This window comes from Chaetodon trifascialis, chromosome 7, assembly GCF_039877785.1.
Source record: "Chaetodon trifascialis isolate fChaTrf1 chromosome 7, fChaTrf1.hap1, whole genome shotgun sequence".
Taxonomy (NCBI): Eukaryota; Metazoa; Chordata; class Actinopteri; order Chaetodontiformes; family Chaetodontidae; genus Chaetodon; species Chaetodon trifascialis.
Genome location: NC_092062.1, coordinates 11,122,427 through 11,147,019, shown reverse-complemented (window position 1 = coordinate 11,147,019; position 24,593 = coordinate 11,122,427). Strand labels below are relative to the sequence as shown.

The window sequence follows — 24,593 nt, the reverse complement described above, 5'->3', positions numbered from 1 at the left end:
GGAGATTTTCAGACAATTGTCATCGACGATGTCGCATTACTGCCACCTTCAGGTTTTATTCTCCCTCTGTGTCCTGATTTTTTTTTTTTTTTTTTCATAAAGCAGTGTTATTTCAGTGAATATTTTACATTGCAGGAGGAAGTGATCTCTCTCTTATCCTCATCTGTGGAACAGTTTGACTTTTCTGTTGGTTGCCATTTTGTATCTTCCTTTTTTGGTTGCCAATTTGTGGTCACTGAGTCTGTACTTGACCAGGATCTGTTCTATCTCTGACTGTAGCGAGATGATCTGCCACTTAATATAATATATACTAATACTATACTTAAATAACACGCATAATTTCTTTTTAGAGCCAGATAACGTTCTAAACTTATCCCAATACTGTTGGTGCTGTCAATTTACTTTTCTCCATACTATAATTTCCCATCTGATTTAGTGAGTGTAAAATTAATTTCAACGATTTCTTAACAACAGACACACATTCAAAGTTTCATAGTCTGGAATGACTCTATGGGAGTAAGTTTTGTGGCGCTTCAATTTCCGATAGTACTTGAATGCAGCAGGAGCACGCCGTACTTCCCTGTTCCTGCTCCTCCCAGCTCAAAGATGGCAGCCATGGGACAGAGATGAGAGACGACACAAATTTAGAGTTTTGTCATGAAACTACATTGTGGTGTACAGCTGTTATATGCATGCTTTTGACATGACAACGATATCTTTTGTCACTGCCAATGTGTCATCGTACGAAGACAATTAAAGGATTCAGAAATGTCATCTTTCCTGTGGGCTAAGCTAGCAAGCAACGGTTAGCAAATAAATGAACTTGTCTCTTCTGCCACACAAGAAGAAAGCAGCTGCTCTGCATACGGTGTATTCACATCTTGCTAGGTGAGTATCTATTTGTATTATAGCTGAAAGATGCAAAAAGCAAACGTGAAGACACAATTTGATTGTATTGATTTAGCATAAATATTGGGAGATTTTGTATTGCGTGTAACAGTTAATGTTAACCTTAGCTCGAGCTTTTTGTTCCATGGTGAACATTGCGGATTAAACAAGGGTATAACGTTAGATCATCAGTAGAGTCACATTTATTTGTGTTTTACTTTGTTCACTGCATTTTTTGTTAACATTAGCATACAAACTATTGAGAGTGTATCCGTTTACTCACAAGCAGGGTAGCATTTTCATAGAGGCTAGTGTCACGGCTCGGGGTTTGACTAATGTGACTGATGTTGGTGCGTAATGTTCATATATACAAACTCATTTCTCCTGGCCAGATATTCTTAATTTCATGTTATCCTGCTTAGATATTGGTATACTGGACACTTGCTTTAGCGCACATTCAGGTACTTTGGAGCAAAACAATACACACATGTGCATCATTGTAAATTGAAATGCTATTATAATATTTTTTGTGTTCTTTCCCACCAGCTCAGTTTCATCATGGCCATCACTCAGTTCCGTCTTTTCAAGATCTGCACATGTCTAGCCAGCTTACTTACTTTCTTTAAAAGGTTGATATGCAGGTGAGCAACCGAACACTGCAGAAGAGCAATGCCCAGTACACCTCATGCATGCTATTGTCTTTGATGAAGGTCTTGTCAATACAATGCCACTTTGCGATCCACAACTAAGTAGCTGTTTATTTAAATGTGTTTGTAGTGCTTGTTCAACATACTCACTACCACCCACCATGATTTATGGTGATGGAAGACCGACCAGATCATTGCTTTGATGGATCAAATGGATTCAGAAAGTTCAGAAAGTCTCAGTTCATGGTCGAAAGGCGTGTGCATCTGTGAAGCTGGAAAATTAAATTGGCAGGAGATGAAGCTCTCTTCAAGAGAGAGATCTGACAGTAGTGTTTGATAGCAATGCTCCATCAGTTGCTGCGATTTACAACATAAAATAGATAATTGTCTTATTTTATTATATTACTCTGCAGGAGTGGAAGGGGCCGCAAGCTCAGTGGTGATCAGATAACTCTCCCAACAACAGTGGATTTTTCATCATCTGTACCAAAACAGGTCAGCATTGCCTCAATTAACAGCACTCGCCTGAAATGCTCAGAGCCTTGGGTTTACTATTTGAACACTATTTGAACTGCAAAGTACGGATGATCATTGGGCTTTGATGTATTTGCTGATACAGATAAACTACACGAACACCCACTTTGAATTCCATGTGTATAAATTTGATTTCAAGCAGTATTTTGTTGTCTTGTCTGCACAGCCAGAGATTGAAGAATGGAGCTCTTGGGATGAAGAGGCTCCTACGAGTATTAAGATTGAAGGTGGCAACGGAAACGTTTCCCCTTCACCCAACGAGGTCGATGAAGAGCCTGACTACTTCAAAGACATGGCTCCCACCATCAGGAAAACACAGAAGGTATTCCCACAGACAGTGCAGCTAATCCAGGGTTACCAAGCGTCTGCACAATGATGTACTGAATAATCTGAATTATGATAGATTACATAATACTATATGGCCATGATCACAATGCATTTAACTTGCAGTTTACTGTAGATGGTTATAATGTATGTACATTGCATATATTTAATGCAAATGCATTAGAGCATGACATAATGCGCAAAATAGTGCATTTGAATAGTCAGTAGTCAACACCGATATAGTTACAGTGTAGTCAGCTTGAAAGCAGTCAAATTTTAATGTAAAAACACTAAATCTGTGCCTCTAATGGTATTCACCAAGTGCTTCAGTTTAAGTTTCAGCCCCTGTTTCCATGTTGCAGATATTGCTGAAGAAAAGGGAGCCTTTGAACTACTCTGTGCCTGATGGCTCAGCAGGTTTCTCCAGCAGACTGGCAGCCTCTCAGGATATGATGACCTTCAGTCCACCCTCAGTAAGTCACAGCTTTATACCAACATCAAGGTTTTCTGTTCCTCACAGAATGAGGATTTTTGTTTTTTGAAAAGTCTAGGACCAAACAGAGTTTCTACTGTAGAGAAATGTAAAATCAAATGCAGCTCATTCCGAATACATGACCATGCATTTTGTACAATAACATCATATAATAAATGTGCATGTGAAAAATCATCAAATTAGCCCCAGTCTTAGTGTTATGTGTGCAGACTATGTCAAATGCAGATTCATCAGGTGTTGTTAAAAATATCAATATACGGGAAAGATGCTTGGATATAAAAGGAAAGTAAACCTGCTGTGTAAAGAACTTTGTTAAAGCTGCAAGAAGCAAGACTTGAATGTAAGAATGCACGTAATCAGTCAAAATGACAATGTGAGCCTTCAGCCTTCAAATCACATTTTATTCATCCTGTCTGTCCAGATTCAATTCTGATGTCATTTTTGGACATTTGTCAGGCCACAGTAAATCACAAATCAAGCCTTTAAACAAATCGAACACTGAACTGGAAACCAGCAGGGATTCAACAATATGAATTGCAGTGTCCTCCATGCAGTTACTCTGGTAAAGCTAAAGCCAAAATAATTGAAAAAAGAGAAATTCTCATTTTTTAAATCGTCTTGTACAGGCTGAACTTGGAGAAATGGACAACTGGCAGGGGGACACAAATGCTTGGGAGGACGAGTCTGATGCTGCCTGGGAGGCAGAGGAGGTTCTCAGGTAATATTTAAAGAATGCTTCTGTGCTTGGACTCAGTCCATATATGTGCACTAATACCAGTTTTTCTCGATTTTCCAGTTCATCATCAATGATGCATCACTCATTATTAAAATAGTTACAAGAGCATGAGTTGTATGGAAGAGGAAAGGGGAAATTGAACCTATAGTTTTGATTTTTGTAGTTGAGTTGATTGAGGTACTTACATACGTATATACATATTCGGTGTATTACCTATAGTAGATGGCTTACCCCGAGTTTGGCAAAGCAGCAGGAGTAACTGTGTAGGAAGCTCTGCAATGTACTGCTGTAGACTGGAGGCAGCAGGAAAACGTATTTGAGCCCCCAAAAAAGGTCCACCTAAAAATATGAACCTAAGTGTAAATGTATGCTATATTTAGAATATTTTCACTGCTTTCACTGCTCGCCATCAGACAGTAAACTGAAGCGGCTATGTCACTCTGGCCCAAACCAGACTCCTAATTAGACCTTGCAGAACACGAGAGCTGTTGGTCTACCACTGCCTTGCTTGGTTGGTTAGTTTGTTTTATTGTGTGACTTTGGTGAATCCTAACTAACGCTTTAAAGCACTGAGTTCACACAATTACATGAGCAGCCTAACCGATCAAGGCAGTGAGAGATTAGGAGCTCCTGTATTCTGCAAGGTACAAGTACATCTACTGGGGCAGATGATACTACTGTAACAGCTTCAGCTCCACAGGGAAAGGGCTATCTGACGGCAAGGTGAAACCGTGAAAATTTTCTAAATGTAGCACACATTTAAATTGATATTGTTGTTTTAAAATTTTTTTCTGTTTCCTCTCCAAACTGGGGGAGTGCCTACTGCCACCTACTGTAGGTAATACTAATCCAGAATATCTCTTAAGATAAAGGTGCCTTTAACTGCAGAGGATTCTAACATAAATCAGCCTGCAAACATATAGTTTAAGTATCAGTGTAACGTAATTGTAGCACCCAGGACTGCAGGCCTGCTCTTCTCCTCATGGAAAGTTCGGAGTTATAAAGAACACTTGAAATAGGCTTCCTGGCCACCATAGTAATGATAATCTCAAAGAACATCTCATGAAGGTCACATCAATGTTTCTGTTCAAGGAGTGTAGATTCACATGATGGCCAGCAGGTGGCAGTGTGTGCCATTATATTGGCATGTAAGAGCCAGGAGCAGGATTTTGTTTTCCCCACTCCCTGCTGACCTAGCTTCCATTGATGTGCGCTGTAATGACACGGCTTGCAAATGTATGGTTGTCTTGCTTTTTTTTTTTTAACAGACAACAGAAGATGGCTGAGAGAGAAAAGCGGTCCATGGAGCAGCAAAGGAAGAAGATGGAGAAAGAGGCTCAGAGGATGATGAAGAAGGAGCAGAAGATTGCCGTCAAGCTCTCGTAACATTTTAGAAATGCTCAATTTTGAGCCAAAGGGATGGGCCAGGGGCAAAGACACTAAATCATTCATTAGTTTGTCTTTATAGTCATCAAACCGACCAGGATTATTGCCCCACCCCACTTATTTGTTAGCAAACTGTCCTCCTTCTCCACCGTGTTTCCACCAGCAGCCATTTTAGTCTGTTTTACAGCTGCAGCAGTATAAGATGCATCATTCTTGGGCAGGTAACACACCTGGCGTACTCGCTGTTCATGTGGCACGGCCATTTTGGTCAAAGGAGAGCTGTATTAATACGATCCAGTTCATCTTAGGTTAAAGGTTAGATGCAGCGCCATTTAGATTCTGATTAAATCTGTCAGGTAGTGTTGAGAAGTGCTCTCTTGGTTTTTCCCAGGAACATTTGTCAGTAAAAGGTACCTGTGCTACCTTTTTGAAACCCAAATAGGGAGTACAATTCCTTTTCTTTGTCATATTTATAACCTCAAAGGACGAAGGAGTGTAATTAATTGAAAGCATCACTGTGTACCAGTGACATCCCTTGGTTTGCTTGATTCTTGTGTTTTTATATTTATGTCTTACAGTGTCTGAAAACTGATTATTTTCTTTTTCTAATGAATGTTACTTGATATTTCAAATCATCTCCCTGTGCTGTGCAGCCCTTACTACACTGGAAAGCAGCATTAAAATGAAGGCAGAGTATAGATAAGTGACCATAGACTCAATTCTAGCCCAATGATAAATGTTAGCTGTGGGTTCCTGTGGTAATCTCATGGCTACTGATCTGCAATTCTTTCTCCTCCTTTGACACGTTTTGATTTCAAAGGAAAGTACTCATGGAATTAAAAGTGGGGTGGGGGGGGTATGTTGCTCGTAAATAGTTGATACACTCACTGCACATGCACTGTCTTTATAAAACACAGCTCGCCATCACCACAGTAATCTCAGAGCAGTCGCCTCGGCTGATAAGAAGATGAAAAATAAATTCTTGCTTCTTTTCACATTGGACAATGTGAGGCTAACAGTTGAAGTCAATGGTTTGGACCGTGCATCCTGTTATGAATCATAATGAAATTCTTGGTCAGTGTTGGAAACGTTAGTCCCAGTGCCAAAAGGCAAGCTGTTGTCATGGAAACATTAGCAGGTGAACAACGACCCTTATAAATTCAAATGTGCAGACATGATACAAAATGCCTCTGGTCTATGATGTGTAATAAATGACTTGGGTGGTGGTGAGAGATGCAGATTTCCATACTGAATCTTAAAATTGGAAAAGCTTTGCAAGCTGCAGACGGGTGACAACGGAAAAACCGACATGAGGTGTTACAGTAACGTGTTCGCTCATCATATTCCACCAGAACAGCTTCAGTGCTCCATGGCTTTGAGTCTCTGAAGTGCTACTGGAGGGGCAGAACACCATTCTTTCAAAAGATATTCCCTCATTTGGTGTTGGAGTAGGCAGCACGGTGGAGCAGCAGGTAGTGCACGTGCCTCACAGCATGAAGGTTGCCGGTTCGATCCCCGGGCGGGGGTTTTCTGTGCAAAGTTTACTTGGTGAACACCACATGCCCATTTCTCAAGAATATGGCGAAGGATGACTCATCTGTAACCTGACTAGCAGATGGTTTGTTCCACAGAACCATCTGGGAAGCCGTCCATGGAAACTGTTGGGAAAAGGGCAGACCCTTTGGCAGGTGATTGGATGAACTGTCTGTCTATCACAGCCAGTCTGGAGAAGAGTGAGAACATCTTTTCCATTGAGAAAAGCCTTTTAGTGAAGACATTCTCTCCAGCTCTGATATAACTGAGGCTATAACAGCATCTACCACTGTTGTTTTTGAATGAACAGTAGCTTCTCTCACTGTCAACAAACCTAAGCCACGCCCGCTCGTAGCTACCGGTTGTTCCTCATAGGATGCTGATTGGTCCAATCCACTGTGGTTCGGTCACAAGCACATAACTTGAAGCCTGGTACCGTAGACCAGTGCCGATGGTTTATGCACTACTGAACTCTTAAATGTACATTCATCTTTGTAATGCAGGTTTCTGCAGTGCGACCCTGCTATAGTAACTCTCTCTATTTCATTGTTGACGGCCTGTTCTTGCTGACAGTCTGATCGATCTGATTGACATTCTCAGTCACTTGAGGAGAAGTTGCTTCTGTTTTGTCCTCGCATATTAAACTAAGGCATCATGGTCATAAGATGTGCACTGTTGACCATCCAACCTTATTTCCAACCTCAACCTTATGTCACTTTTAGTCACCATTTGAGCTTTGTGACTGAAGCTTCTGTCACCTGAGCCCCAACAATCAACCCTCTTTCAAATCATGTTGATCTTTCCTTACATAAAGCAGAATCAGCTCGGCCTGCTCACCATTTCTGTATGTGCTGTAGATCATGATTGGATGTTACCTGCTTCACCGTACCATGCAGCACACCTTTGTGGAAGCATTTGCTTTTGCTATGTTTCCCCACTCATTTATTCGGGTTTCTCCTTTAATGGTCACCCGTCTGTACTTGTTGCTTCTAAAGAAATACTGGGTTAATGTTACCTTGCTGTGATTTATTTACTCACTCAGAGATACTGATTCTGTTAAAAATGATAAAATGACTGATTAATGCATGATCAGGTTTAAGAGTTTAAACCAAAGCAGGTGTTTATTTTAAGGGAATCCAGTGAACTATATGTGTGGATTTGTGTTTTCTCTGGAAATGCTCTCATCCCTCTGTTTTTCATAGCTGCATGTGGTTCTGTTTAAGTTTTTCACAAATTTCACAGACAACACCTTTTGTTTCTCACCAATTTCTTTCTCATCCACGTGTAAGACTCATGTTATGAGAATTGTCATGTTTGAGCACAAATGAGACCACACGCTCAATCATTTCAGAAGGTTTGGCAGACTGTACGTCTGCTGTATTAGTCCTACACAGGATTTTAATAAAATGATTTGATTTGTACTTATAGAGGTGAATAACTTTGGTCATGAATCTGCTGCCTGATGTGTAATTTGGGAAACACTATCTATTGTGGTTGAGGTACCATTACAGATCGATAACATATTAGCACATTAGATGTGCTAGTCGCGTGGCTCTGGGGATGGCTGATCAGTCACTCCACCACATGGGTCCAGACCAAAACTACTCAAAAACTCTTGGGTTTTTGGTTTTGACTTATACATCTAAGTCTATTGGATGGGGTTAGGATACCATGAAATTTGGTACTCACATTCGTGGTCCGGTCAGAATGAATTGTAATAACTTTGGTGAACCTGACTTTTCATCTAGTGCCAGCAGAGTGGGAATGACATTAATCAGTCTCAGCTATAGTGTTTAGTGCTGATCACTAAATATTAGTGTGCTAACATGCTAAATTAAAATGGTGAATGTAGTAAACATACTCACTAAACATCTGTTCGCATTGTCATTATGAGTATATTAGCTATTAGCATTTGGCTTGAAGCAGTGCTGTGTCTAAGTAGCAGCCCATTAGAGCTGCTAGCACAGACTCTAGTCTGTGTCCAAAATTATACCGTCTGACACAAAGGTGGCTTTTAAACTGGATTGACGGATGGCTGTCATCACTCATCTGACCCCCATCGTAATGATGTCACTCCCATCTGTCTGGGGACACTGCCTGCCAAAACCTCTCAGAGACTGACCCACTTATAAAAAGGGAAAATGTGCGTCATCAGTCTTCAGAAAGAGAACAAGCTATTTGGGTGAATAATTGTCCTGAAAGGCTCGAGAATCAAATATACTGATTTTTCAAGACTGGTGTGTTCTCAGCTGATTTGACTCACGACCACTGCTGCTCACTCGTTTTAATCTGGCATCCACAGAGTAGTGAGGGGATTACAGCATCTGATGACTCAGAGTGACGCCTCATGAACTGACGGGTCATGGTTATGTAATTTAAGATACATCACCATATGGCAGAGTGGGAAACGGAGTAATCATGGCAAAGATGCCAAGCCTTTGTTCATTTAGACTTAATCAGCTTTTTCTACAATTATCATTGAATATGGGGAGATATTGTGTAATGACTAAAAGCATTTGTAGTTTTTGCATCTTCTCTGGCACTGACCCAGTTCTTACTGGTATAAAGGACACAGACAGCATTTCACAGCTTCTGAGAGATGCCAGTAAAGTGGAGCTAATGCACTTTACATTGTCAAACCCACAACCCAAGGGATGTCTGAGAATACAGGCTGAGAAAGCTTTTATGTAAGATGAACTGTCATGAGACCACCGCTTGGTTGCACTTGGTTCATATTGTCCCCTTTATTAATTTATGTGAACATCTTGTGCAAGTGAAACCTCGGCTCTGCCAGTCTTTGCTAGCATTTTTAACTTACGTCTTACATAACAAGTCAAACTTGACACTCCCACATTGCAAACCTGTTTGATCAAAAATGCCACGAGTCACAACACATGGCCAGAATTTATCATGCTTTAATAATAAAGATACAAGGACGTTTGATGTAAACCACCAGTATTGCACATAGCTCAGGCACATAACAAGTGTCATTTGCTTTGAAGCGCCAACTTATTTCTATGGAACAATACACAGGCTGTACCGAATAAAGCTCTAAAAATAATTTATACTTCTTCACAAAACAATAACAGTGAACTCACATTAAAGCTTTGGCTGAAGGTTTAAGGTTTCTTTTGAACAATAACTCAAAAACAGTTGAATTTTCAGAACCCATCAAACAGAAACTAACTTTCAATCTTTCACCTCCTAACATAAGGAACTTTTTTTTTCTCAAACACAAGGACAACTTGGGACACCACCGGACAATGATAACACATAACCATCTACCCAGATGATCAGCTTATACATGTAAATGATAAATAAATATATAAATAACCCCTGTTAAAAATAATCCCTTTCAAGTCACCATTTTGTTTCAGCTCATGGTAACTGCACAGTGCAAACAAACAGTGCTGGAACCAAAATAACTGCATTAATGTCATCAAGTGTTTAACAAAGGAATGCAACAAATCTCACAAATACTGTTGAAAAGATGCTTAAGTGCTTGTAGTTCAAGGTTAGGCGTGTGCATGCGGGGTGGAAGCCTTTATGCATTAGGCCTGTGAGCGACGTGACGAAGAGAGTGCAGTCCCATGATGCAACAGCCCCTGATGAGAGCAGCAATATTGTACACTGGAGCACATCCGTCCACACCATGTCGCGAGTACAGCCAGGCTACAGTGGGTAGCACAGGGCCTGCCACTGCTACCAGATCCACCAGGAAGCTGTTGCTCCAGTAACGCTTGCCAACCACATCCAGTCCTGGTGACAGACACGGTTCCTCCTCACCGACATTAAAGTCCAGCTCCTCCATGAACCGTCGGCTCTCCGCAGGTTCCGAGCAGCACATGCCAGAATCAGAGGAGGTGTCGGGGGTGTCAGGGGGAGCAGGACTGGGCGTGCAGGGTGGAGGAGGGGTCGAATCAAGGAGATTGGCAGTGGTGGAAGTAGAGGTGGGCAGGTGTGGGAGGCCCAGAAGACTGCTGGAGGCTGATAGAACTGTGTCCCCCACTGTTGCCCCATGGAACTTGAGCAGCTGGAGGAGCAGAGCCTGCAGGTCTGGAGACATGGGCGTTATATCCGTCTGGATTCCTTTATCTTCTGCATTCTGAGGGGGAAGTGTGCTTGAAGAGATGGAGACGGTGGTGGAAACTATATTCGGTAGAGTTGGTGGGGGTTCAGTAGATTCATTGATCAACTGTCCTTCTTCTGACAGTGCAGACACCCCAGGTTCATCTGTCCCTGCCCTCAGCTTACCACCAGAGTCCTGACTGAAATCCACCGCAGTGGACATGAAGACCTGCTCCAAAATGTCCGCTCTGTTGGCCATCTCATCATTTAGCAGTAGCCCGCTGTCCGCCATCGCCTCTGCCCCTTGTTCTCCCAGCTCCATCCCTCCCTCTTCCTCCCCTACCGTCTTCTTTCCGCCACTATCAGGGCTGTCACAAATAAAGTCCAAGGTGTTTTCGTCTTGGAGGTTGGCGCCACTCTGGGCAAGCTCCATGCTTTGGAGCAGGGATTCCAACTTCCTGTTTTGGATGTTGATGTCGATGAAATACTTCTGTATTCCCTTGTCCTTCTCCATCAAGCTGCTCTTCATCGTTTCCACCACCTGACGCAGCTGCTTGATCTCTTTGCGAGCCTCTTTGAGGGACAGCTGAGCCTCCACCCGGTGACACTCCTCTTCAATCCAGTCTTCCCGCATTCTGCTGAGCTGAGCCTTAAGTTCCTCAATCTCTGTCTCTCTAATCAGGAGGAAGGAAAATATCCAGTTACTTAACAGTTTGGAAAATATGCCTTTGTACTTTCGTGCCCAGAGTTAGATGAGATCAATACCACTCATATCTATCTGCTAAAGATAAAGCTGCGGCCAGCTGGCTATTAGATTCACATAATAATAATGCAAGCAGCAGGGAAGGGGTGATGCTGCTCAGCTGCAGTTAAGAGCAAGGATATTGAGAGGTTAAGAAAAGAACGTGTTAAGTTATGAAGCTGTTTAATTTGTGGACTGTTGTTGTTAGCCGGCTATCTCCCGCAGTGTATGTTTACAACCAGTCCCACACAACATCTGGAGCATGTGCACCTCCAAACCTCACATTATTGGTTAAATCTGGACAAAAGAAACAGTCCAAAGACAGCACGTTTTGGTTTTGGGTGAACTGTAGGCAGTAAGTGGATTCTGTTATCTTTGGACAGAGCCAGGCTAGCTATTTCTCAACAGTGTCCAATTTTTATGCTAAACTAAGATAACAAGCTTTAGATTCATATTTGGCAGCTTTTGTTGAGAAGGAAAGTAATTGAATAATTTACAATACAATGCAGAACTATTTCTAGAATTATTTAAAGATACAAAGCAGATGAATCAGGAAGCCTACGGTTTTGAACATGTTGCCTTGTTTGTCTTATGTACAGTCCATATTTCTTGCAAGATATAACTAGCAGCATCATGCTGGTTTTTATCTTATGTAATGGTCATTTTCCAGTGGCTTCACACTTCACAGGATTTTAATGGTTGAGCAGAGCTGCAGTGTGTAGTAGGCATTACCTCACAACCATAGTTTTGTTTTTTCCCCTGACACGACCACTATCATCCTGCCTTAAAACCATAATTAGCTATAGATACAGTCACAGGGGCTACTGTTCTGCTAAATCTTAATTAACTAACCTGTCATGGACTCTATTCTCAGACTCCATCAGTTTGGTCTTCAGGTGTCTGATGGCCACTTCCTTCTGCTGCAGAGGGGTGAGATACTGCTCTGGGTTTGGGGGTCTGATGCCATGGTTGTCTCCACAGGAGTGGTAGCGGCCCAAGCCTGCTCTTCTGTTGGCCACAGAAACATGTTGGTTAAAGAAACACTTAGCCCTGCAGAACCAACATTACCCATCAGTTCCTAGCTAAACTCTTTGAAGCACAGCAGAAAACGAACCAATTTGGCGATTAAAAGTAAAATCGCTCCCTGTAGACAGTAATTTGTCTGACAGAGTGCTGTCAGGGCAGATGCTCTCTGAAGCCTGGAATTACTGTCTGACGCAGGATTAGTGGCATGTTGAGTAGAGGCAAAAAACCCCTGAAATGCTGGTTTATCTCAATACAAGCATAGTCTGCAAGGAAAGGAATCACCTTACAAGAGAAAAAAACAACAACAAAAAAAACCCTAAACTAGGAGCTAACTGCATTAGCATGCAAATGCCCTTTGCATGTCCTGTGACCAGTGTTTTATCATGCTCAAAGAGAACTGATAAAAGGATTCATGTTTTGTCTGCAGAGGATGAGTGGGTGGATTTGGATAAAATGCAAAGCAGCATGTAAGCCCCTCTCTTCCACTAGCACAATATCCTAGCAACCTGGGATACTTGAGGCTTTCATGTGAGTGCGCTGCATCCTGCCAGAAATAGCAACAGCCCAGCAGAAGGTAGCATGTGAGAGGAAAAGATGTCACATGACACTTAGCCAGGCAGAGAGGAAATGCCTTAATGTGACAAGAGTGGAGGGTAATAATGCATTCATGGAAGCTGTAAATGAGATACAGAAGGCAAATTCTGCTACTGCATGAAAATTCAAAAGGCATGGGTTGAATGTTTGTCATTTATACTGCAGAGAATTTTTAGGGGTAAATCTTATGCAGGGCTGAGCTGCCAACAGACATTAACCCTAAGAAGTAAACCTTCTAAATATGCAGCCTGGAGCACCGTGTAGGAAATTCATGGGGGTCCCAAACATTTTTATGCTTCAGGCTATTCAGTTCACACATCAGTTCTGCCATACTGAAATATTTATGACCTTGTTCTCTCTTCCAAACCAAGGTGCATTCACTCTAATCCAGTTAAGAGTCAGTTGCAGTCAGTAGGGCCACTGCCTGGGTCCCATAGTCAGACATTTGCTATGTTAAATCTTCATTAATCCCAACCACAGCCAAATCATGACCGATATAATCCCAGACGGGTGCAAGAGAGGAAATGATAAAACTGTCTGAGCTTAATCCAGCATCCCACTCACTCTGCACGTTGCCTGAGCTACAGTCCAAATATCTGTAGTCTCCAAAATCAAGTTGCATCTCCCTCAAACAGGCAAGCATGGATATGTAATGAACCCAGTGTAGAAAAGTGGAACGGTAAACATGACCAGGAGGTCACATGACTGATCAAAAACTCCCTCAAATTTAAAACCACAGTCTTTGATTGATTGATTGATTGATTGATGTGATTACTGAAACTGAGCCAGGTTTGGTACCTGGAGGTGGGGCTGGAGTTGCAGCTGCTACTGTTGGTTGAGGAGGCAGGTCTAGGAGGAGTCCTGTAGGGAGCGTAGAGTTCTGCATCGCGGTTGGTTGTAGGGCTCCCGGCTGGTTTGAACACTGGAAGTGGTCTGATGTGGGCACCGCGACTTGATAAAAGAAAAAAATTCATTAACTTGTCAATTCCAAAAAAAAAAAAAAAGGAGAAAATTTAAATGCATGATGAACACATTTTAGGCGAACTGTTTTAGTCTAATCTAATCCCAGCAGACTACATATGCATGCACCTCATACCTGCGTGAAGGGGCTTTCTTTCCAGCTGAACTGAAAGAGAGGCTCCCCCTGGCCTTTAGGCTGCCTGTGCTGCTGGAAGAGCTGAAGTCTGCCTCACTACCTGCAGAGAGAAGCATCACCACATTAGCATACTATCACACTTAAAGCCAGACTTTAGCTATTGAAAGGCAATCAAACACAATCTCCCTCCTTCAATGAAACGCTCAATTCATAAGAAATAAAACACACTCTTGCCCAGCTCAACATAATGAAGGGTTTTGGTGCCAAAACCATTGTTGGTCTGGTATGACTGAATGTTTATGAAGGCTATTGTTACCAAGCATTACCTAATATTAGCAGACTTTTGATATTGAGCCAGTTTGCTGTCCTTAATACATTTTTGCGCTAATGTCATACCATACTTAACCAGGTCACAGCTTTGAAACCAAAAGGGAAAAAGATGTAAACACATTGTACCTCATCAGGAAAACAGGTTTGTTATTTCCTGCTTGTGGTCCCATCCCATTCCAGTCACTCTCAGTGGCTGTTCAGAAGGCGCTATAGTCTCACTTTACGTCTCAAACATCAACATTTAGCCCCTCATAAATGCAAATATGTACTCTTTTTCTGTTATCATAGAAATACATTGTCCATCTGGGTCCAGTTTTACTCTTGTTGCCTCTCCTTTATTAAGCACCTTCTCATATGTAGACCTGTTAGGATCAAGTGCATGCTAAAGCAGGACTATCATGTTACAGTTTCTGTGAGCAGGACTTACGTTAAGTCTTCCTGATGGAGGGACCAATCAGATATCACAGCCTGAAACAGATATTCTCATGCATCTTTTGGATGGGCTGCTTGTGGGCTACCCGTAATCTATACTCTTTAGACCAGTGTGAGTTTGAAGCACAGGGCACACAGATTACTTCATGTGATTACAAATGGCATTATCAGTCCAGAATTAGCCAATAATATCCAGTCATTACGTGTTACACCGATCGGCTCCGCTTAAATGTTACAAGACAGACAGTCACTGTATACAGAAGGCCTCAGCACAATACTGAAGCCTGGAACATCACCAATTTCAATGTTTAAGCAGAGCAAAATGGTCACTAAATATTGCATTAAAATGCTAAATAATAAATGTCAATTTTAAAACCATACCTGAGTAGCATCTTTTCCCATCAAACAAAACCATGTTACTCTGTCCAGTGACGACTGTGACAAATAAAATTGTTCAAAACTAAGTGATCCTCCACCACTTGGTGAGTCAACTGAGGGTCTGTGCAAATTCAGTCAGTGTAGTAACCTCCTGCTAATCAGCCTAATTGGCTAAGCTCCCAAACCTTTTCCTCAACCAATCAGCTTTCTTCCTCATTTTGACTCATGATGAAGCAGTTTTTTTTTCTCCTTCCCCAGATTAAAAGGGAAGAATTTTAATTTCAGGATACAGGCTGGAGTGTGCTGTTGCTGTTTCTAAATGTGCTGAGAGCACAGATGCATGAACGATGGTTCACTCCACTTATTATTCCCCTTTTAGGCAAACAGCTGCTTCCCAGTCAGTGTTTGTCCCAGTCAACATATCAGGGAATCTGCTGGCTGCTGACATGTGACAAATACAGTTATTGTACTTTGGTCTTGGGGGAACCGCTGGCATGCATCAGTATGTATAGGCAACGTATATAAGTCTGTGCATGTAAAAAAAAGGTTAATGTAGAATCACCACACACAAGTCAGATTATTTCCACACAGTATAAAATCAGATGATCACACTGCAGGTCTACAGTAAAGATTTTCAATGTTGTTGATCCTCATTCTGCTTTTTCTGAAAGAACAAAATGTCTTTTTTTTTTTTTTTTTTTAATCTTTTTATCTTCATCTCGGTATTCTTCTTTACCTCTGGCTTTCATAGCCGACCTCAGCTCCCTCTTGTGTCTCGGGGCACTCCGTGGTTCGCCGCTCCACTCCGCCATCACCCTCACCCTCTTCACTTTGGTCTTGCGCTCGGGGAGTATCGGCGAGCTGTGGGCACTCTGCTCTGAGCCTGACGGGGTTTTGGAGGGGGACACAGACTGACTAGTGGGGCAGCCGGTGTCATCTATTGTAAACAGGCACACAGACAGTAATAGCCAAGAACAGGCAGCGTGGGGCAGGCAGCGAACACAAGCAGTCAGCCAGAGCTCAAGGTTCAGCCCGGGTGTTATCTGACAGATAGCATGACAGCTTTCACAATAGCTTGTCACTTTCATTAAGTAGTTTACACAGTGCACACACACACACACACACACACACACACACACGCACACACACACACACACACACACACACACACACACACACACACACACACACACACAGAATCTTTGCTGTGTAGTTTTTGTCTTTCATTTTCTCTGTTATGGAAGACAATTTATGAGGACAGTACATAAAATAAACATAACTGTGTGCAAGGTTGCTTAATCCAGCACGCTGTGCTAAAAAATAAGGTGAAATACTGAATCAAGTATCATTTTACTTAAGTGTTTCCATTTTCTGCTGCTTAACACTTATACTCCACTCCATGTCAGAGGGGAATATTGTGCCTTTTTTTTTTTTTTTTTTTTCTACATTTATCTGGTACAGCAGCTGATATCCCCTGACCTGATACATTACCTCATGTCTCCTGTAAACGGTTGTGTTTAAAAAGAAAAACATTACGAAAAAACATGTTGCATCTTTCTCTCATATGCTGTCCAAAAGGGCCTCCAGATTCATCAAAAATAGAAAGTTTCTTGTGGCTGCTTTTTGGAGTATTTTGCAGGGCTTTTACTTGTAATGGAATATTTTTACACTGATTTTTACACTTCTGCCACCACTGCTTTCTTCACACACAGTAAGGATTTTATGTTTGCTCAACCAACTGAGAAAAATGCAACACAATCTTGCACCTGACAGCCTGTAAATGGTGTTCAAACTATCTGTGAGCTTTCAGTGATGAAGCCAGCTGTCCTCAGACTGCAGCTGAACTTCTTACCTGAGCAAAAGCTGTTGGTGCTGATGGTCCTTTTGGAGTGGTCTGAGCTGATGTCACACTCCTTCCCCTCCTCCTCTGAAAAAGGCGAATCAGACAGAGGCGAGCCTTTGTCCTTTGGTCGGAAGGGATGGAGGACCAAACGTGGGATGCGGCTGCGAGGGCTTCCTTTCTCCGGTGACTTCTTTTCCTGTTCAAAGCAACTTCTGTCAGAGCTATTTCTCAATTCATAAAAGACCTAAATTTGCTCATTTTGTTGGTTGTTTGCCTTATGATGATAACTGTAAGGTCACAGTTTACCAATGGTTTTCTTTACACTGCTTCCAAAAAAAGACAGTTCTTCTTGGAAAAGACTGATTCAACATGAATCTATCAGCAGTGACCAGGAGCAATGATAGGACTCACCTCATATTCTTGGAATGGTCCCATTGTGCTTCACGTACTGTTTTCCCCTGATGAGTGAAAAAGAGGAGAAGACTCAGGTGAGTCATTTTTTTCTGTGGGCTGTGTATGTGGCAGCATTTTGACGTGGCACTCAAACCCTTAACAAACAAGGGCCCTCTGTCTGAACTCTGTTACGCCACTAAATCCCACCCACCACACACACACACACACACACACACACACACACACACACACACACACACACACACACACACACACACACACACACACACACACACACACATCTTGCCTGGTACAGATGGCACAACAAGCCCAGAGCCAGCCACGACCATTACACAGGGAATTTATGACCTTATGAAACAAATTCTACATGTCAACCCTAAAAATAAACAGGCAATTACATTTTAAATCCAAATTTGTAAATCAGTTTAACAATCAAATGGAGGCAAATGATTTTAATAGCAAAAACAAGAGGATGAGATAGCAAGACTAGGAGTCTATAGCAGTGCTAGTGGCTTGATAACAGCAGTGCTTTGAGTTAAATGCTATAAGCGTGCTTATAAGCTTACAATGATAATGCTAACATGTTGATGTTTGACAGGTTTATGTTTAACATCTCAGTTGAGCGTGTTAGCATGCTTACATTTGCCAATCAGCAAGTACAACTGAGGCTGGTAGGAATATCATTAGCGTTGCAGGAATTTATTCAACCTGAAGGTGTGCCTGGATTCAATGGTTGTTACGATATTCCAGTAATAAATATCAATCTCATTGTGCTGCTTGAGGAAAAGTCTTTGACCAGCTGATGGGGCTACGGGAAATGTGAAAGGATCACCAAATAATTAAAATCTATCCTCAAGGAGCCTTGAGTATCTAAGCCAAATTTCATGGCAATCCATCCAAAATTTGTTGAGATATTTCACAAATGTCAGCCTTGTGGTGGCACTGGAGAAAAAAGTCAGATTACCAAATTCTTTAGAATTCATCCTCAGGAGACCATGGCTGTCAAAAATTTCATGGAAATCAAATAGTTGTCAAGATTTTTCAGTTCAGACCAAAGTGGAGGGCTGACCGACTGACAGGCGTTGCCATGGAACCAAAAACAAGAGGGAGATAAGGCAAAAGAAAACTTGAAACGAATAGGTTTAAAATAACTCATTTGTTTGTAGTTTCAAAGGAGTGGAGTTCAGAGTCTGCAGGGATACTGCTCTAAAGAAGAAAGATTTGCATAAATCTTTTCATATTCTGGTTTTTCATCCCTGATTAAGATGATCAGATGAAGCACAGTAATAGATGAAAGGTGTCCAACTTCAGTGTATCACTCTGCTAAGCAGAACTTCACTAAACTCTCCTTATCAGACGTCTGTGCCAAAACTGTGGGGCTGTCTGCCAGAAGCGGCAAAGTGCTTCCATCACTGAGATATTACAGACGATGGAGCGGTATCATATCCTCTTTAACAAAGAAGGGACCAAAGTAGAAATTAACTGTTGTATAACGCTGAACTTTTTTGTTTTGCACATGCACATTTAAACAAGGAAAAACATATTTTATTGATGCTTTAAAGCTAAATAATGCAGAATTTCTCTCACGCTTGAATAAACTTTATACAATCCCTGCACTTCCTCTCGCCTGTTGATTTCCTCTCAGAGTCGTTACCTAAGGGGGTCAGTTGCGTAAGTGCATGCATGTTTTTCCTTTTTTGCACTGGGAATGATGTAATTGACCCCAAGGTCTGTGTGCTGCTGTCGCATCAGTGAATCTGAACCTGTCTTTCCTCGCTTCATCCAGATGGTACTGTTTTTTTAAATTTTGCCTGCATAGATGCCACTCTTGCCTCGATCATCTGGGCCCCCCAACCAATCCTCCATCAATGACAGAATGATATCACCACCAGACGACCCAATATAAGCCACGTTCTCTGTATGAGCAGTCCAGACTCGTGCAAAATCCTCTTTCTTTAAACCGCTGAGGCCCAAAGAGGATTGCAAAAATAGAGCAGAGAGTCGTGGGAATCAAAATCCACCTCCTTTTGTCAGACTCAAAAATAGATTTGCGTTCTGGACGGCCTTCATCGCCTCGCCTACTGTTTCACTTTCATTTTCAGGCAGTATTATTGTACTATGGCAATGCGCAGCCTGCCTGGCATCCCGGCACAGCAGAGTCAGGGTATAGACACCAAGCAGGGCAGAGCAACCAGAGCTGTGCCCTAGCAACCGAGAGAAAACGGTGCACGAACGGCTCCGGCTAGATCAGACCAATTATGTGTAAATCTGCACAAAGTGTAGGCTTCTGCTGCTCATGAGATGCTGTCCTTCACTGAGAGATCTAAAGTGTACTGAGGTAGTGTGGGGGTGTTTGCCATTCAGCTGCAGAGTGCTCATTCAGACTGAATGAACATGCTGTCCTTGAGGCAGCATGTGTGAGCTTAGGCAGCTTTTGTATAAACTCAGATACTACTAACTTATATTTCAGCTGTTTGTAGCAGAGGCTTAAGGTATATTTTGGACTTTATATGGAATATTTTTCCTTTTTTTTTAATAGATTCTCTTACTGGGAGTGCAATACATGAAATTCTTTTTCATCAAGGGTATGAGCCATAAAGCCATCAGAGCCATCAGATGTTAAAAAATATCTTCCAACCTGGAATGATTATTTTTAATGGTGAAGTGCTAGAAAATAAGACCAATGAATGGATGACAAATAATTCCATAAACAGGGTGTGGCTGAGAGGGGAGAGAGAGGTGTGAAGGCTGTGAGCTGGAGTTAGAGATCAGCTGCTGTTAGCATAACCAACAGTGTTTTAGAATCATCTCATGTTATTTATTCCAGTGCAACATCATCTTCCTCCGCTAATGATTGCTCATCGGCTTGTAACCTGAAACTCTGTGAAGTGTTTGGACACAAATGCCTGCCCATGCATGCTCTGCTGTTTTTGTTATCTAAACTGTGGGGACAGTTTGCCTGCTTCCCTTGTGTTTGCACTTGTTCCACTCTTGCTCCTGTAGCTCCTGCACTAGCACCCCATGCACTCCGTCCTCTGCCTGGATCCTCTGCTTGACTCCAGACAATGTTGATTGGCTACCTGCTGGGCGACAGGCTAAGCATTATCTAAGATGCAAACACAGGATTTTCAGCTCTCTAAAGCATGACCAACAGCTAAACTCACTGCGTAAGAGACACACAATCACTCCAAAAACACCTCCAAACATAAGAGTGCCCTGATTTAAGAGGCAGATCTACTGAGAAAGGAAGACATGGATGACAGCTGTCAGTGGGATGCTGAGATACATGACTGGTAAACAAGTCTTTAAGCCTCCACTGAAGCTATTTGCCTTATCCAGATGGTCTAAAACAGCATGGAGTAGGCGTGAATGATAAATTCCTTTAATCCATGCCAGTCCACGTATGTGCTTTCCCATGTTGCACAATGTGAAGCTGTATATTCCAATTTGATGATGATGCACTCGGTCCATTTGTTCTGTTGACATGATTGTTAATGTGGTGTTGTGTCATTTCAGTGATTAAGAGCTCATGGACTTAAGAGTGACAGACTGTACAGTTCTGAAAGATGTGAGTTTAACTGAGCATCTATAGTATATCCAAATGCCCTATTTCTCCCTGTTAAGCCATGTAGAAAATACTTGGACATGTTTAATTCTCTCCAGAGTAGCACGTCATTTACAACACAGTTCATGGACCCTTAAACAGACTGCATCATCATTGAATGATGTCATTACTGAGTAATCACTTTCACTTTCAGCAATCATTCCAGGGAGCATGAAGCATGCTGAAACCAATACCAGCATACAGAAAATGTTTTCCGATAGTACAGAAGCTGTTTATTAGGCCTGTACCACAGAGGGAAACACAACTGAGTGCTTGCGTCAGTCCTAATAAATTCATTGTAGCACCACATAGATCTGTATATTTAATTTTTTGCTAAATTCCTTTAAAAATAGATGAAACTATCATTTAATCAAATGTAACATTTTAAAAACATATCAAACACCAAATTGAACAACTGCGCTGACCAAAGAACACCCCCCATGTGTTTACATATTTACAAATCCCTTTGTTTTCCATATCTCACTTCAAAGCCGTTTTCATTGTTAAAGACTCGTGAGATTTTCGTGTCCCGGTTTGTCCTGACAATGACAGCATCTCCTCCCATACTGCCTTCAAATGTCTTGTGGCATTTATTTGCTATCACGTTGTTTCCAGCAATGGGGTTTTGTTTTGTTTCATGTGGCGCCCCCACAGCAGCCGCACCAGATGTTTTTCTCAGCTTCTAGAATAAAGACACAGGATGTAAACATCCAACTTGTCCACATTTCACCCAGTACCAGCCAATACATGCTGTATTTCTATCAATATTTGGATGATTTAACAAAAGACTGGTTTCTGAACTTGTAAACAGCTCTACCTCAGCACCACCTGCTTCCATCCTGTCAATAGTTTCATTTCGGTTTTTAACCTGATGGTGATAACGGATTGTTTAGGAACGATTTTTCATGAAAGGAAAAGAAATGACAGGCTTGCCTGGACTGTTTGTTGGTGGTTGCTCTCAGAAGGATGCGCGTCAGTCGGTGAAGCACAAAGGGTCGTTCCGCTGCTGGTGCTCCGGCGGTGCCAGCCTCCGCTCTGCTGCTCGGATGTCGGGTGGAGGAGAGCTGCGTGCAGACTGAGGACACACGCGATTGGACCAGAAGCGAGAGCACTGACGGTGCACGCACAATATGACCACCATCCCAAGTGTGTTACATAATGCGTGAGACGTTACTTAACCGCCGACCCCAAATGTATGTGTTCCAATTTTAACACATGCCTTTTCCCTTTATACATTATTCATAAATGAATAAAATCTGATGCGCTCATCGCCGAAATACATTTCATATTTTGGAATATTTCTCCAGTATCTAACACATTAACTCCATCGATGATGCTTCACAGCTATTGCATGGATTTGCGGAATATATTTCCTCCGGGCGATGTAAGACGCACAACATGACATTCAGGCCCAGCATATACTGAACACACGCAGGAGGTCCCCGCTCTTACGCTATGACTTCCTCATAGCGTAAGAGCGAGTTTGCTCTCCATGGTGCTGAAATCACGGAGGTAGCCTCTGCTCCTGTCCCAATTTATCTCCATAAATACACAGATTCTGTCATGTAAAATCGACATACGGTTTTCCTGAGCAACTGCGCCTGCGGCTCAATGAGCGGAAACATTGCAGGCAGTTACTGTAAGCAAGAGGACTCAACTGTTGTCATGTATCTTTATGAAATAACCTGAGGGCCATGTGTTCATGTTGTGTCTTGTCTCCGCACAGGTGTTCATCATCAGTGTGTCAGACTGGGCTGTGAAGATGATCCGCTAACTGGGTGGTACTGAATCAAATGTTAGCATGTGACCTGGGAGCAGTTTGTCTTCTTAACACTGAGGCCCTCTACTGGAACAACATCATGATGTCACAGCAACAAACCTCAATGGGCTGACATCAAGATCACTATGACCTGAGGCACTGTGACCTGAGTACACTGTACTGTACAGTTCAAGTTCCTGTGATGTGATGCAGACTTTAATTTGCATTTAGTATAACTCACGACAAACAAGCTTGGTCTGGCCTAAAGTGAATGACACTGCCCTCCATATATCTGACAGCCATGCCTAACATTATTTCCTTCATGTAAATCCACATTTGCATGATTTTACAAACTATAATAACCTTTCTTTGTGTAGTGACCACCATTATTCTGCCTTGTTTCAATTAATACTGAAAACAAGCTATGTGTCATGGTGCCCCTGCAAAATAAGACAAAATAATGTGAACACATGCCAAAGAGCTGTAATATAAATAACTGTATGTTGTACAGTATTTGACATGGAAAGGTTTTATTACTTTAAAGAGTCAATATTTCTGCATAGCAACCCATTTGTCCATCCTATTTAATTAATAAATACAATATGACACAGCCAAGTCATTGAACATTAGCCAAGTCCAAATGTACAAATTAATCTCTCCACTTTCATCTTCGGATCTATTGTGTTGGAGGCATGTGTATCTTTGCCCTGCTGATGCATTCAGGTAACATGGAGATAACATTTTCCTATTTGACTTTTCTTTCATGGGCCAGGCCTTCTACTATCCACACACACACACACACACACACACACACACACACACACACACACACACACACACACACACACACACACACACACACACACACACACACACACACACACACACACACACACACTAAAAGAGCTGTACAGTATGCTCCCTTCGAACTGAATAAAATAAATGCATTTTTGCATTTTTCCCCACCATTTGAGATAACAAACCCCTGAACTTATTGTTAAGTTTTCTATTTGTTTATTATAATTGAAATGTTTGCTGTGCCATAAACAAAACAAAACAAAACAAAACAAAACAAAACAAAACAAAACAAAACAAAACAAAACAAAACAACAGTCCAGGTGTGAAACTGATCAGGACTAATGAACGACTTTAAAATCAGTCTGAAACAATATGAACGGCAGAGCTCTATGCTGTGAGGTTTACACTGCACATCATTACCAGATTTTCCCGGATCACATGAATGCAGCATTTGTCCTCGTTTCTTTCTACGTAGGAAACACCGGATTGTAATAAGTAGTGATCGCCACTAGAGGTCGCTAATGCTATTTAGAAAGTGTAAGACGCATTTGAATGACTGAATGACTTACATGATGGAAAGACTGAATGTTTTTGGTTTTCTGTGATCACACCTCGAGGTTACAGTGAATGCACGGGACCTCTGCCCTCACATTATTGAACCATGTTTCTGGTTTATGACGAGTTGATTTCTCTTCTCTTCAAACTGCATTCGCTCATCACTAAATCAAACACTGAAATCTCATCTGCCTTGCTCTATTAATAATTCCATAGGATATTACTTTATGATCTTCCACAATATAACGTGAGAAACCTTGTTGCAAAATTCATGATGTTTCTTTCAAAAACATGCTTTACGTTATGATCGCCTCATGCACACGGTGTCTTCAGTCTATCTGTATGTAAAATCTAATCTAATCTAATCTGATATGACGTGGCCTTGGAAGCTTTCAGGCTCTCAAAGACTTCGT

General features: G+C 41.8%; 2 protein-coding genes across 3 annotated transcripts; one reads left to right on the top strand and one right to left on the bottom strand.

Annotated features, from left to right (window-relative positions):
• Positions 1–582: 582 nt before the first annotated feature.
• On the top strand, positions 583–9,852 carry ebag9 (estrogen receptor binding site associated antigen 9). Its single transcript, XM_070966614.1, has 7 exons — positions 583–888; positions 1,435–1,529; positions 1,949–2,030; positions 2,236–2,391; positions 2,756–2,866; positions 3,513–3,604; positions 4,891–9,852. Exons 2-7 carry the CDS (start codon positions 1,447–1,449, stop codon positions 5,006–5,008), a joined length of 642 nt encoding a protein of 213 aa, XP_070822715.1. The 5' UTR covers positions 583–888; positions 1,435–1,446; the 3' UTR covers positions 5,009–9,852.
• On the bottom strand, positions 9,441–22,654 carry sybu (syntabulin (syntaxin-interacting)). Of its 2 annotated transcripts, none has more exons than XM_070966610.1 (8): positions 22,002–22,654; positions 17,462–17,508; positions 17,060–17,246; positions 15,944–16,144; positions 14,068–14,167; positions 13,770–13,922; positions 12,204–12,359; positions 9,441–11,283 (listed from the first exon to the last, which is right to left on the bottom strand). In XM_070966610.1, exons 2-8 carry the CDS (start codon positions 17,483–17,485, stop codon positions 10,086–10,088), a joined length of 2,019 nt encoding a protein of 672 aa, XP_070822711.1. In that variant the 5' UTR covers positions 17,486–17,508; positions 22,002–22,654; the 3' UTR covers positions 9,441–10,085. The 2 variants fall into 2 exon arrangements, with proteins under 2 accessions (XP_070822711.1, XP_070822712.1); XM_070966611.1 differs by having other exon boundaries at positions 15,944–16,090; positions 22,002–22,510.
• Positions 22,655–24,593: the final 1,939 nt, after the last annotated feature.